Source organism: Scleropages formosus, chromosome 12 (assembly GCF_900964775.1).
Source record: "Scleropages formosus chromosome 12, fSclFor1.1, whole genome shotgun sequence".
Lineage (NCBI taxonomy): Eukaryota > Metazoa > Chordata > Actinopteri > Osteoglossiformes > Osteoglossidae > Scleropages > Scleropages formosus.
Genome location: NC_041817.1, coordinates 18277765 through 18293183, shown reverse-complemented (window position 1 = coordinate 18293183; position 15419 = coordinate 18277765). Strand labels below are relative to the sequence as shown.

The window sequence follows — 15419 nt, the reverse complement described above, 5'->3', positions numbered from 1 at the left end:
GGCGTCCCGTCCTGGGTGTGTCCCTTCCCCCTCCGGCCCTACGCCCTGTGTTGCCGGGTAGGCTCCGGTTCCCCGCGACCCCGTATGGGACAAGCGGTTCCGAAAATGTATGTGTGTGTGTGAATCGTTCATAAAAGAGTTATGGAGAAGAGATGGTCATGTTCAAGTGTTTGATTCATCCAGACATCGAGGCTAAATGTTTATAGATATAAACCAAATTTTTCACAATTCTTGTTTAGGTCTGAGATGTTGAAATTGTTCACCAGAAAATGACAGTTGATTGTTTTGGCAAATATCATCTGAAGTGGTCAGAGACACCTGGTAAATTTTCAGTATATTTTCATACAGTGAAAACGTCAGGCTAAATTTACAGGTGTCACTCAAAAGTATCGTAAGAATCAACCGATGAAAGACATACCCAAAATCACAACATAGACCAACATTTAATATTTGTGTGCAGTTCATAGTGTTTTGTGTAATTGTTCCGTAGATTTATTTTCTTTTCCCCATATCACCCTAGCAACCTTTCATGTTTGTCCTCCCAGAGGTACAAAGGTGAGAGCTTCTATTGTATTCTTTCATTTTCCGTCACTGTAGACAGTGCGGGTGTTTTTTTATAATTATTTTTGGGTTTTTTTTAAGATGCAGCAGGAAAGAAAGACATAAATCACCCTTTCCTGTTTGTGCCAACAACCTCGCACACCTGAACACCATGCAAGGCCTGATGCATCAACCATCCAGGTGCCAACAAAATGACTAAAAATTCCATCAAGCATTCCGGTACTCCTTCCCACTTTGCTGCCCAAAATTGTCAGTACACAGTTTAGTGGCAGAATAAATGTTCGGAAGCCTGCCTCAGGTGCATAGCACACAAGGGCAGCAGCCTAGATTCATCTCGTAATAGCTTAGCATGTTCAGTGCCTTCCTCAAGGGTACTACAGCAGGCCCCTTCCTATGAGCTGATCCATTTACTAAAGCTGTAAAACACAGGTAAGACCAGTTCTAAAAGCATAAATCTTGAGTTCCTCTTGACCAACGGGGAATGTAGTGTATAGAAGATGGTGTCTAATTTCTCACGCTTGTGAGAAGCGCTATAAAAATACAACTGTAAAAAAGGTAAACTAACACATTTTTCATTATGCGTAAGTAAATTAAACAAAAGCTTTCCAGGAGATGTTATGGCAAAATTGTTGAACTTCTGTGCCAAATGCAACGCAATGTCTACAACTGCCCATCCCAAGCAGGGTGGCAGCGAGCCAGCATCCACCCGGCAACACTGGGCGCAAGGCCAAAGGGGGAGGGGACACAAGCTGGACGGGACATCAGTCCATTGCAAGGCACCCCAAGCAGGGCTCAAACCGCAAACCCGCCACCCAGCTGGCACAGGCCAAACCCACTGCACCACCATGCCACCCTTCTTGTCAAAATCCCTTCTGATATTTTCAGAAAGAAAAATTATATATTTTGACAACCTGTCTTCTACATGGAGTAGCAGTCAAAGTTTGACTACATTTGCTGTACGCAATGATTTTTAATGAGACATTCTTTGATAAAGTGTCATCAGGAAATGAGCCAACGTCTTCCCAACTCTTCTGCAGCAATTCCCAGAGATACAGGCCACTTGTGGGTTGTTTACTTTAACTAGTATGTCTAGTTTTCCCACATATGTATTTCCTATGTTACCCATGCTTAAATTTTTAAATGGCACTGTATTCCTAAATACAGTGCATATAATACAAATATGTACTTTACAACATCTATATGACAGTATATGTCAGAATTAAGAATACGGCAAAGATATTAAAAGAGCGATACATTTCTGCATGTGAGTGACAATATGGTACATTAAAATAAATTATGAAGATGAAACATATTTCAGATAAATTGTAGTGTATATTTTTAAGACTAGGCAGCTTGCAAGATCAGTGTAGCCTGCACTGCAGGAGTTTGAAAATTTGTCTGAGGTGCAATACTATCTGGTACCCTGCTAAAAAATGTTTCCATTTCACAAAAAAAGTCAGAAATAAAGCTGTTATCTTACTTATGACTTTGGGAATGTAATACTATACACTAGTAATTTAGAACTGAATTTTAAGATACCACAAATCCTCCTTCAACCAAATTGTATATTCTATATTTTCCTAGTATAGATTTTGCTACTTAAAATGTTCTTGCTGTACACCTTTATAAGGCTGCTGGTATCCCTAGGGTAGATGTTGGAGGTTCAGGAAGCCTTGATTTTGTACCATCACAGAGTATTGATATATTAGTAGTAAGCAGTTAAATTCTCCTTTCTGGGCTCACAGCAAACTGAAAAGTGTGGACAGTGTTCTGAAGAACTGTTTTGTCTCTTTGACTCCTTTTTCACCTACAAGGCTAAATTTATAGAAATAATTTTATGGGACAACGGTTGACTGAACCAATGCATAAATAAGTTGTAATAAATGAACAACAGAAGGTTTAAATCTATTTAGAATACACAAATGTTTTAAATGCAGTGCCTTGGGACATATAATGTTGTACTTCTTCAGCGTTTTATAAATTAGTTACATTTCAGCTCACTCACTGTTTTTTGAAATTGTCCTTCTGCTTACTGGTAAATATTTGTAATTTGCTAAATTGTAACTAATTACAATTTCAGTTTCAACAAAGTAAACAAAAATGCAGATGTGACTTTTTACAGGGCACTAAAAAAAAGATAAAACTGGGGATTTGTGATTGTTTCAAAGACAATCTACACAGAAGGCATTAGATATGTCATGTAATAGACTGATTCCAGTATGCAGGATAAAAGGTCATCTACTCAGTTCTAATATAACTAATTACCATGTAGTTTCATTCATTTCAATGTCATAGGTAATTTACAGAAGTTACATTTTTTCATTTTATCCTTTTAGATGGTTATTTGCTGAAATACTTTGTATTCTTAAGTTCAAGTAGTAAAGTGGTTGACAAGCACTCAAAATTTTGCATTTAAAATTTTCTTGGGCCTTTGTAGCCAAGAGGGAATAAAAGAGAATATAAAAGAATACATGTTTTGATGTGTTCCAAAACTATTTTAACAAATAACTGTTGTGGAACCTGCTTAGTTTTAGAGCTCTAAACAGAACTTGTCCAATATAAACATATCCATGAAGAGTAAATGATGAGGGTGGTTTCACAGCCAAGACCTAATGACCATTTGTATTTTGCTCGCGTAAAATCAAGGTTATGGTATCTGAATGCCAAATGATTCTAACAATAATAATTTCAGGCATTAAAATTACTATCTTTGTATTTCTTGTTGCAACCTGACTGCAATAAAAGTATTTCACTTTTTTGCTGTGTCTTGAGATACTGTCAGGGATTACATAAAGACTAAATATTTCTTTATTCAGCCTCTGTGGAATACATCAACTATGCCCCATGAAAGTAATTGTTACTGAAGTACAGTTTGCCTTTTGGTCTTATGATAATGAAGTATTTTTGAAGTTCCTTGTAGGATACACTTATGAATCGCTGATCTGTCTTCTCTTGTCAGACTTAATAACCAACAGTAAAGTACAGCTTGTTGAAAGTGAGGTTCTTAAAAGTAAGCTATGCTTTATTTATTTATTTTCCTTCCAGGCACTCCTTCCAAGGGTTGTTTACTCTGATGTCAAGTCAAATTTAAGATGCAACCATTAGTGCTCCTCCAGCTTTTAAGCGGATTAAATGCAATCAAAACACAAATAAAAGGGTGTTAACTGTCACGGAGGACCCATTGTAGGCCTTCGATAGTCACCAGCTGTAACTAGCCTAGACTACCTTCATTCCAGCACCTGCACTTAGGTCAACTGGCAGCACACATTTGAAATAAGATTTGTCCAAGAAGAACATTAACCATTCTAATTAAGAGCCAACCCACGTTTGGGCAAATTAATCGCACCATCTGCTTAGGTTTCTGACAGGTCCATGGCCAGAAAAAAAAAAGAAAAAAGTATCAACTTGCCATTAGTCTTCCACTCTGGTGACAGGTAATCCATAGTTAATGGTTTTCTGTACTCCACGTGTGTCATATTCGGAGATACTGCCTCTTTCATACCTTTGTCTATTTCTGTGCACGTTTTAATACTTGGCACCATCCCTTTTTCAGAGCTGCCACACACGCTGATTTTTTGTTTCATTTTTGTTTTATGGCTTTGATAGCCTGATGAGTGTAACCATTATCTATTTCAAATAGTTTTCAATTCAATTGACCTTTATTTATTTTTATAAAGTTCTATTCTGGCAATAGTATCACAGAGGACTGAACAAGGCTGCAATATTAAACAAGGTTACGAAAAACAATACAAATTAAAGATATAACACATATAATTAACCATAGAGTAAGCCATCTGGCAACAGTGGAGAGGAAAGCAAAAAACTCCCAATCACAGCCAAAAGGAGAAAAAATAAATCTCTGGGGGTCCAAATAACAGTGTCAGCCCACAGCTCCTGGGCATTCTACTGTGGTGGCAGAGAACCAGTGCAGATCGTTTTTATTTTTTTTTTCTTGCTTTGTCAACACTTTCAACTAGAGCAGCTAAAAACAACACAAAATCGTGACTTAGTGACTTAGAAATGTTTCGTGCAGCTGATTATTTTACAGGACCAGTTTATGGTAAGTACCTTGCTCAAGGGTACTTAAAGTAGGACCCCTCTTGAAACTTGAAAAGGCAGCCTTTAGCTTGCTGCACAGCTCTGTGAAAGCAAAATCAGCTGATTTCATTCAAAGCTACTGTAACGGCATTGAGGGGGTCTGATGTAAATTAATATAAATAGTTGGTGTTAGTGTCTATTCCTGTACATAGCCCTGTGTTCCGTTCTGATTGACTGTTATGTTGCTAATGCTTAGTGGGGGGTTCAAGGGGTGACTTCCTAACCATTGTGTGGAGTAGGGGGGCTTAGAGTGGCCTGGGTGAACTCTCCAGTGTTCATGGATTGCTTGGTACTGTCTGGGGTCTCTTCATGTAGACTGCTATCAAAAAGACATGTACATGCTCAGTAAAGTGTGTTTTCCTGAAACCCTGAGCTTGTCTTCAGAAGCTCCAAGAGGGGATGCTCCACTGCCTTTCTACTAATGCTACTCATTTGACAAAATTCTAATTTTAACAAAAAATCTTTCAGTACTCCTCAGAGTCATTTGGCTCTTTATTCTGTAATTATAGGCAGTGGAAAGGCTTAATTATCTATTATTACAGCTTCCTTTTTGTTGAAATGAAGAGCTCTTACAAACTCAAAGTGCAGAGGAGAATGTGACGCTTCAGCATGGTGTCTCTGTTCGCTACCTTAGGAGCACATCAGCTCGTCCTTCAAGGCCACCCCTGACAGTCTCTTTTTATGCTGCACAAGAATAAAGCAAAAATAATTAACCAAGCTAATGATAATAAACCTAAAATCGAAGCAGTCCAGCCCGTAGACTCAGGATCTTCCTCCCAGGATCCCAAATATTATGTAACTTCTCCAGCTCTCCCAGGATACATTATGGCTTTTTGTGTCTGTAATCATATTGCCTTTGTCTGTATTCCTGTTGGGATCACTTTTCACCATGATTTATAACACAGAGGCCTCAATAACTAGAAAGCTGTGCAGAATGTATCCATACTGAATTGCCAATACAGATGCTCCTCGACTTGTGATGGTTCGACTTCCGATTTTTTCAACTTTACAATGGTGAGCTGGCGATAGACATTCAGTAGAAACCGTACTTAGAATTTTGAATTTAGATTTTTTCCCGGGCAAGCGATATGCGGTGCAATACTCTCTCGCAAATGCTGGGCAGCAGCAGTGATCCACATCTCCCACGCGGTTGTGTTTTGTGCATCCATAATGCCACAGAAATGCCCATCTGTGTCTCCTGCTACTGGTGGGAAGAAGAGGAGGGCAATTACTCCTGAGGAGAAACTCAAAATAATTGCCCAGCATGAAAGCGGCAAGCCCGTAATGGCCATCGCATGTATGCTAGGCAATGATGTTTGGTAGGTTAGGTGTATTAAATGCATTTTCGACTTATGATATTTTCGACTTACGATGGGTTTCACAGAACATAACCCCATAAGATATAAGGTATAAGATTTTGTGGGGCTTGTTGCATTTGACTTGACATGTTCTTTAAAAATTTCTTTTACCTATAGTGACTTATAGAGCTACAATACAGGTACTATACATTTTAAGAAAGGACACAATAATGCAAAGTACTTTTATATTTTCATAAGCAAATACATGAAATCATGTCTGAAAATAATACTTGGTTAAATCTTTCTTTTTTTTCTTCAGCCTTTATATTATAATACTATTCATTTGTTCACATATTGTAAGAAATCTCAGAATTCCTTAGTTCCAGCTTTGTGGTGGATGTTTGTTGAGGTTAATCCAAACCCATCAAACAAATACTGTCGCTAAAACTGGAAGAAGCACTTTTGTTGTTTTCAGGGCAAACTTCGTTTCCATGTGTGTCAGAAAATCATTTTCAGGTACATTTTCCATGAAGGTTCTGGAAGGGCTTCTGTAGAAAAAAAACGATACATAGAACAGTATCTTTTTGGAACAGTATGTTTTTCATTAGAACATGAACATGGTTTGTGCTTTTCACCAAAACAGTGAACACCAGAATTTTATTGAAAAAGAATTATTAAAAACAGTTTAGATCAGTACTTTATATTGAGCAGTATCCCTGCTGACTGAATCCACACAATTTTTAATGCTACCACCTGGTTATGGCTCTATGTAACCTCACTGTCACCGGGGTTTCTAGCTTAAGTGTTTGATGCAGTGTGTTACACTAATAGACCTCCTCTGATGTCAAGACAATGCATGGACAGGCTGTCAGGGAAATGTTTACCACAAATGTATATCCAGTGCATCTTCAAGTGGGCTTGCGAAAAAGCCCCATCCTTGTCTTGAACCTTGAACTTGATTTTCCTTAAGGCTTTTGATTATATGGTGTACTTAATGGACTGCTATTCTCAGTTTATGTCCTTCAGTCAGTGAGGTGTCAGGGTAGTTTACTGATGCGTGCTCGTTTAGAGAAAACTCAACCCCAAGAGAAGCTAAATAAAATGGAGGGACAGAACATCCTGAGGAACATAGTAATGAAGCCTGCATGGTTCATTTGTTTTGGATCAGTATAACTGCTGTTTACGAAATCTAATTAATCATCTGTATTACGCACACGAAAAAAGAGTAAACTGCAAACTCAGCTAGCGCTAGAGGAAGAAGGACAGTGATGAATAGTGCAGAAATCTCTTCTGAGAAATACATGTATGTCAGGATTGGCTTTCAGGTCCACGTGTTAGTCAAGGTTTTCTGGTTTCTTTGAAACTGACTAATTTTAATTTTATTGAACAAGTCTGTTGATTTCCATGAAGAATGTGATTTTAAAGAGAGATTATTCAAAATATGCATTTTTAAGGTGTAAAAGAAGAAGTCTAGGAAACTGTGGTAGCATTTTTGTTCGCTGTCCCTCCCACCTACCCCACCTCTTGATGGAAAACCAACCAAATATGATGGGCTATTTTAGGTCCCATACTAGTGTAAACAAACATTAGTGCTCTTCAAAGGCAGAAACTAAACAGAACAGGACTGGAGATGGAAATGAAACAAGACTGCAGGTGCCATTGCCAAGCCATTTGTGAGATCTACTCCCAGAAGACTCCTGTGCAGCAGCCTGAATGAAGGGAAGGCTGGTAGAACACCACACAGTTATTCATTAGTTTGTTAAAAAATGGATATTTCAGTATGGAGCATGCTGGAAAAAATAGGGTGTAACTCCCTTTAGGGTTCACAGGGTGATTACAATTTTCCCAAAATGTTATTATCGTTGAAAGCCTTCATTACCTCTCCAGGGTCTACAGAAAATGAGAAAATTACATGTTGAAAGTGACCAAAATCAGCACCAAGATAGAGCAATAGAACTGCAGAGTGTGTGTGGGTTTAACTATCTTCATGGGAAACCAGAGCAGCACTTATGGTGAACTACTGTACATTTCTTAACAGACTTTAACAAGGACACTTTTGAAAACTGTTTAAAACCTGTGGTTTTAACCACAACCACTAAATACTTTATTAACCTGTAATTGAAAATAATGAGCAATGCCTCTCCATGTTATTGATGCATTATTGATTTTTAAAGGAACTGCACTTGGAGAGCATGATAGAAAGAGTAGAAGACTTTCACGTCCATCATTCAAACTTCAGGAAAATAAATCAAGGAATATGAAGTACTAAAGGAAATGGCTGTTATAAAAAACAATTTATGTCTTTCTCCTGTGTCAAATTGGCAGCATTGGTTTGTATCCAAGTAAGTTATAAATATTGCTCATTTGAAGAGGAATTTACAGAAGGAAAACGTTGAGATTGAAAGTGATGACTTTTTAATGGTGGGGGAAAGTAACATTTTGTAGAAACATATTTCTCTCCACATCACATTACTCTGCTGTTTCACATTAATTGGAACTGAAAAGACTGAAAAATTCTTTACACAGCCAAAATGTGCCAGTGCTCTTTCAAGTCAAAAATTTCTTCTGTACATTGTCACAGACTGCAGTATCTGGGAGGAAATGTTTCATGGACATAATGTCCACTGTGGTGTTGTAATTTTTTCGTAACTGAGCTCTCAGAGCGATTGTAAATGTGGCATGGCTGTTGTGGTTATTTCTGCCCAGTGCTGCCGTGTTGTCCAGTGTTCTTATTATTAATTGAACTTTTTCGAGGGGAGAGAGTCAAAGACATACCCCCTAATGTAAAAAGATTATACTTTTCGTGCTTGCATTTGCAGAAATTTGGTGAATCAGCCATCCTGGATGGAATAACATACACTGCAAAAATAGAGATGGAAAATATTACATAGATAAATCATGTTTGTTTTTTCTATTGATCCATGGGATACTTGATGTACATTGCTTTAATCTGAGAGTGCATTACTGATCTAGATTATCTCTCACAAAGTTATTTCTGTGGTTCTTTATGAATGTTTGGCAAGGTTTCAACTAAATTCTAATAAAGTGAAAATCTGCCTTGTTTTGGAAAGTAGAGTGAAGAACAGTTGTGTTTATTAAATCTATAAATAAGAGAAACATCGATGGAATCACAAGAACAATATACTACACCATGCCATAATCTGCATAATTTGACAAATGCTGTGAATCTTTACATTTGGACCCAAGTGATGTCAAACATACAGATCCAAATAAATGATATCACTTCATGGAGTCTACTGGAAGGTTTCTTAGGATCAGATCTTTCTCCTATCTCTTGCCATAAAACCATGGTCATTGAGGGTACTGGGCCAGGCCTATTCAAACCACAGCAATTAATACTAGAAACATGAATATTATATCTTTTAAGATGGTAAAAACATGAACAGTAATTAACTGAGCTCTTGCTACATTTGGAAAAGTAATGAAAAAACTGTTTAACTTACATTTCCCTGCATTTTTGGGCAACCTGTAAGGCTTGCTCTGTAGGCAAATTAACATGATGTATACATTTTGATCATAAAAACTCAGTATTTTTATACAACTGTATAAGGATTTGCACTTTTTATTCAGCTGCATGTGTATCCTTCTTACCTCTTCTTTTTGTATTTATTTCATAAACAACTTCTGAGAGCTGTAAATTTTAGAACATTAGCTTGTGAAACTTGTGAAACTAAATGTTATATTGCTGTTTTTTTCAAGTAGGGGGTGTGGTGGCGCAGTGGGTTGGACCACAGTTCTGCTCTCCGGTGGGTCTGGGGTTTGAGTCCCGCTTGGGGTGCCTTGTGACGGACTGGCGTCCCGTCCTGGGTGTGTCCCCTCCCTTTCTGGCCTTATGCCCTGTGTTGCCGGGTTGGCTCCGGTTCCCCGCGACCCCGTATGGGACAAGCGGTTCTGAAAATGTCTGTCTGTCTGTTTTTTTCAATTCCTCACTAAAGCAGACTTCATGTTCCTTTTTTTTTTTCTTTCTCCTTCTAAAAGTTGAATCTGTTGCATGGCTCCATAATGATGTGATGCCGGACAAGGCTGAGAGTGAACTATAAATCTTAGAGGCCTTAAGTGTGGTCCTTGGCACAAGGCAGCAGCTCTTGCTGGTGGGGCACCGATGGGATCATCATGGCCCTGATTGTGCATTCCTCCACCCATGGATCGGATGTTGTGCTATAATGGATATTTGCCAAAGCTTTTCTCAGTACACACTTCTGTTTAAATGAGGACTGCATGTAGAATGGAAATGTATTTTTCTATCCCCTTCCAGTAGCAGTATAGTGCAAGTCCACTAAACCTGCTGTAACAATGTGGCAGTCCCAATACTCACAATGTTTGTTTTGCCTCAGTACAGGTTGTATTGAAGGCTTAAATTGCCTTATGGGCATCAACAGTGTAAGACAAGCTACTCAGGGTGGGGAGGAAGGGGCTGGTTTGTATGCTTGATAAAAGTATTTAATCTGAATAGCACAACTGTTATACAACACTCAGCTTCATAAACAGTTATATATATTATATAACTCTGAAAAAGTAAACACATAATGTGTGAAATAGAATTACATCAAAGTCTACAGACCCTTGCTGAAATGATAGATTTTGTCATGCCAGATCTTTAATAAGATCTTGAAACACACACACCCACACTTTCTGAACCGCTTGTCCCATACGGGGTTGCGGGGAACCAGAGCCTAACCCGGCAACTCAGGGTGTAAGGCTGGAGGGGGAGAGGACACACCCAGGACGGGACGCCAGTCCATCACAAGGCACCCCAAGCGGGACTCGAACCCCAGACCCACCGGAGAGCAGGACCCAGGCCAACCCACTGCGCCCCCTAGATCTTGAAACAAACAAGAAAAGAAATATAATGATGACTTTTAGGAAAAATAATTAACAATAAAAAACATTCAATGATTTATTATGGACATGTATTAATAAATACTTTGTAGGAGGATGTTTTGCTTTCATTACAGCTGTAAATGTTTGGAAAGGTCTCAAATTAGCACACTGGCATTTTGCAATTTTTCTCCATTCACCTTTGCAATATAGTTCAAGTTCAGTTAAACTGTGAGGTGATCGTTTGCAAGCAGTCCTCTTTAAGTAAGTCCAAAGATTTTCGAAAGGATTATGGTCTTGGCTCTGGCTGGGCCAGTCTAAGACATTGATCTTCTGTTTCCTATTCCATTCCTTGGTTGAGTTAGCTCTGTGTTTTTGATTATTGCCATGCTGAAAGATGAAATTCTTTTTCGGTTTCATCTTCTTGCAGAAGACTACGGGTTTTGTCCTAAAATATCTTGGTGTTTGGTGCTATTCATTTTCCCCTCTAACTTTACCAAAGCCCCTTTCCCAGCTGAAGAAAAGCAGCCCCATAACAAGATGCTGCAACTACCATGCTCTCCACTAGGCTTCACAGTAGTTTTCTTTGGGTGATGAGCTGTATTGGCTCTATGCCAAACATATCTTTTGGAATTGCAATGAAAAAGTTCAACCTAGGTTGCATCAGACCATGAGAATTTTTTTCTCACATTGTTTCGGGAAACTGAATGTATATTTTATCAAACTTAAAGTGGACTTCAATATTCTTTTTGTGAACAATGCCTTTTGTCTTGCCACCTTATGCCACAGCTCAGACTTGTGGAGCACACGAGGAACAGTCAAAATATCCAGGAAATACCCGTTTACCGCCATAAATTCCTGCAGCTCTTTCAAGGTTTGCCAGTGAAGTTTTGGTAGGCTCTTGGAGGGGATTTCTCTTTGCCCTGTCATCCACTTTGGAGGACCATCCTAATATTTGCAAAGATCAGGTGGTCCCATACTTCCTCCACTTCTTAATGATGGTCTTGACAGTATTCCATCATAAATTCAATGCCTTTGAAATTTTTTCATACCCCTCTATCAGTTTGTACCTTTCAACAGTAACACCTTGAAGAGTGATTTGCATGCCTTTGCAGACCATGATTATTCCTCTGCTATTCAACCAGGAAATCTTCAGGGATATCCTTCAGGAGCAGTTGATTTTATTTAGGCCAAATCAAATTAATTTCAGTTTACGTGAGTTCAAATTACCTTTGTACGTGATTTGCAATGTGAGTGCTTCAGTCAGAAAAGAGTTACAGCACCGAATATAAAGGTTATGCAACCAAGGCACTGAAGGTTTTATTTTTAATTATTTTTCTTCAAAGTCATACTTTTATTTTTTCATTTAAATGCTGTTTGTTTCAAGATTTTGTTAAAGGTAAAGAATGTCTGGCCTGATTTGTCTTGATTTCAGTCTTTACATCATCAAAATCTGACATTTCAATTGGGATTTATAGACTTTTGATAACCACTGTATATAAAGGACTTCTGTATATTCTGAGTTAATAAGTGAGTTGATATAATTTCTATTTATATATATATTAAATAATATTTAAACATTGTGTATGTATTAGTTATTGGTTACACTTTTCATGAAGCTTTGTTCAAATGTTGGCTGCATGGCTCTGGCTGCATGTAGGTTCAAGTCTGTGAAGACCAAGTGTATTAGCCAGTAAATTCAGACTCCATGGATTTGAGGGTGAATTTGGCCTCTCAGCAATGAAAAATAAGGACCTGAGGCTGACAGAAGGAGCAGAAGTGCTGATTGACACAGTGCTGCCATTTCATCAGATGGACCTTGCTCTCCCAGAATGGGGAGACCAATTTAAAATTGAATAGACCCCTAGAGTCCGTTTAAAGGTGAATGAAAATTGAAGGTCTGAAGTTTATCGTTTTCTTAATTGTCAGCTTGGGTAGGTATTTGTACAAGCGTGAACGATATTGGAGGTCATAAAGCTTTTTACATTAATGTTGTATGGTGTCCATGATACCCTGCATAACTGGATATATAGTCTGCCATATACTTTTTATCAGTACAGACTGTATGTGGGATTGTATTATTTATATGAAAAGTGAATGAAGACACTTAAATTATGGCCTTGATTTAAAATTTGTATGTAAAGGTCTACAGAGGCTCCGGAAGCAGCAGTTCCGTTGAGAAAATCCACTGTGATAGTATTGTCTTCCTTGTCCTACTTTTATCACTATGATGTACAAAGACTTTTGCTAGGGTTGCCTCATCAATTAGTGCAACAATGAATAACTCTTTAAACCTCTGTGGCTGCGATAATGGAAATGGGTGGGAACCACATTTGTGAAGATGGGGCGGTTGCAGCGTTGCCTTTGGAAATTCATTCTACATACTCCAGTTGGATGACTCAACATTTTTCCATAGCTGAATTAGAAAGTAACATTAGGATAACAAATGCGGGTGTTAGGCAAATAACCCTTGTTCCGCTTCAGCTGTTTTCTCAAGTCTGTTGCGTTTTGTAGAGCAAACGCAGAAAGGAGTACTGTAGTATGCCTCCATGGAGCTGCTGGAGACAGGGTTAGAAAGCAGGGTTTCAGGAAAATGCCCTTTATTGATAGCATACATGGCTTTTCAATAACACACTTGACAAAGACACCCCAGACAGTACCAAGCAGTCCCTGAACACTGGAGAGTTCCCCCAGGCTACTCCACACAATGGTTAGGAGCTCACCCCTTGAGCCCCAGAATTCCCCCATGGCAACTAAGCATAAGTAACATAACAGCCAATCAGAACGGAACACAGGGCTATGTACAGGAATAGACACTAACACTAACTATTTATATTAATCTACATCAGCCCCCTTCAGCGCCATTACAATATTTTTTCGTGCAATGTGAGGCCTTAACTTTGTCCTCTTGTCTGATTTTAAATGCAGTAGCTTTTAATTTTTTAAAACACTTGTGTAACTGGTATTCTTTTCCTGTGTTACCGTTCCATAAGTAAAACCAGCGTGGAAGTCCAAGGGTATTATTTTTTATTTAATCTATTATGTAATATATAGAAATCAACCGATCTCTAATTCTTCTCTATTGTTCTTTTTTTTATTAGTAATCAAGTTCAAGTTGTTTTTATTATCATTCCTCTGTACAGCTTCTGTACAGTGGAACGAAATGTCGTTTCTCCGGAGACCATGGGGCAACACACTGATGTCTTGAAAATGTCATATTTGACCGTTGGACAACACCTAATCATGAGATTCCTGGCTCTTTAATGTCTGAATCTAGTCTGAATCTGAGTAGAATCAATTTGTGTATTGTGTGCAGCATGGAGTGGGGCGCAGTGGGTTGGACCAGGTCCTGCTCTCCAGTGGGTCTGGGGTTCAAGTCCCACTGGGGGTGCCTTGCGACAGACTGGCGTCCCGTCCTGGGTGTGTCCTTACGCCCTGTGTTGCCGGGTAGGCTCCGGCCCCCCGTATGGGACAAGAGGTTCCGAAAATGTGTGTGTGTGTGTCCGGCATGGTAAAAGTTTAGTAAATTTAAGTAATCTGAACAGGTGTGATCATGTTGCCAACTAAAAGACTCAAAATAATGTAATCAGATAGTAGTATAGACCACATGAAGTATATCTAACACAACATCTATGTTAGCCTTCAACTCGCCTAATAGTATCTGATTTCTCTATGAGTGTTACCCGCACATTAATCACTTTAAGTGATGGCAGCACTTCCTGGCATCAGCTAAAAATGTATTCACAGCTTATTACAGGCTATAACCCCTTGTGCTGACAGTTCAGAGCAGATGTACCAGACTGGCCATCGCCACCATTTACATGTACACATTACAGAGAGCTGCACAAGTGGTGTCCAAAGAAGCACCAAGCTTCAGCATGTTGGACATGGACTTAATTCAGCTGGACATTCATGACCAGAAGTGTCCCCGCTGACATTTCAGTTCCTGTCCAAGCCTGGATCAGGTCTTTTTTCAATGAACTTGCAACTAAAAGCCCGTCACTTCAGATTGCAGGAGGGGAGCTATCGCTGTACCCTTGAGCAAAACACTTATCCTAAATTGCTTCAGTGAATCTTTAATTGCATAAATTTGTAAAATTTTAAAAATGGCTGTGGATAAAGACAGTTGTTAAGCAATAAATAATGTAAAGTAATGTAATGTTTTAATAATGAAGGTAACTGTTACATTCGGCGCTTGTGTGTGCGAAGGATATTTTTCATACTCTTCTCTACCGACCTTTTCTTCTTCTCTGTGACTCCACAGACGCCATGCTGCAGGTGGCAGAGAAGCTAGAAGGTCCCTTCAGTATTGAGTCTGTCATGGAGCCAATCGATGTGAAGATCTCAGAGGCCATCATGAACATGCAGGACAACAGTGTTCAAGTCTCATCCAAGGTTTGTTCCACAGCTCAGTGGAAACGCATTTTTTCCCTTATAATATGTCACTTTTTTTCATGATTCTTTTAATTCTTTTACTTTTTCTGAACTTATCAAACTCAGGAGGAATCCACACACGATAACGGTGAAGATCATATAACTTTAATGTGTTAAATCTGACAACATCTTGATTAGACTCCATCTCCTTGGGTTTTGTGCTCATTTCCCCTTTCAGAAAATAGCAGT

The 15419-nt window shown here is 38.8% G+C and overlaps 1 protein-coding gene across 1 annotated transcript in view; it reads left to right on the top strand.

Moving 5' to 3' along the window:
* The window catches only part of LOC108928527 (glypican-6-like), a 179170-nt gene that overhangs the window by 130230 nt on the left and 33521 nt on the right, over positions 1–15419 (top strand). The window contains exon 6 of the mRNA XM_029256581.1: positions 15061–15191. Within this exon, the coding sequence (XP_029112414.1) occupies positions 15061–15191 (131 nt within the window). The remainder of the gene's footprint in view (positions 1–15060; positions 15192–15419) is intronic.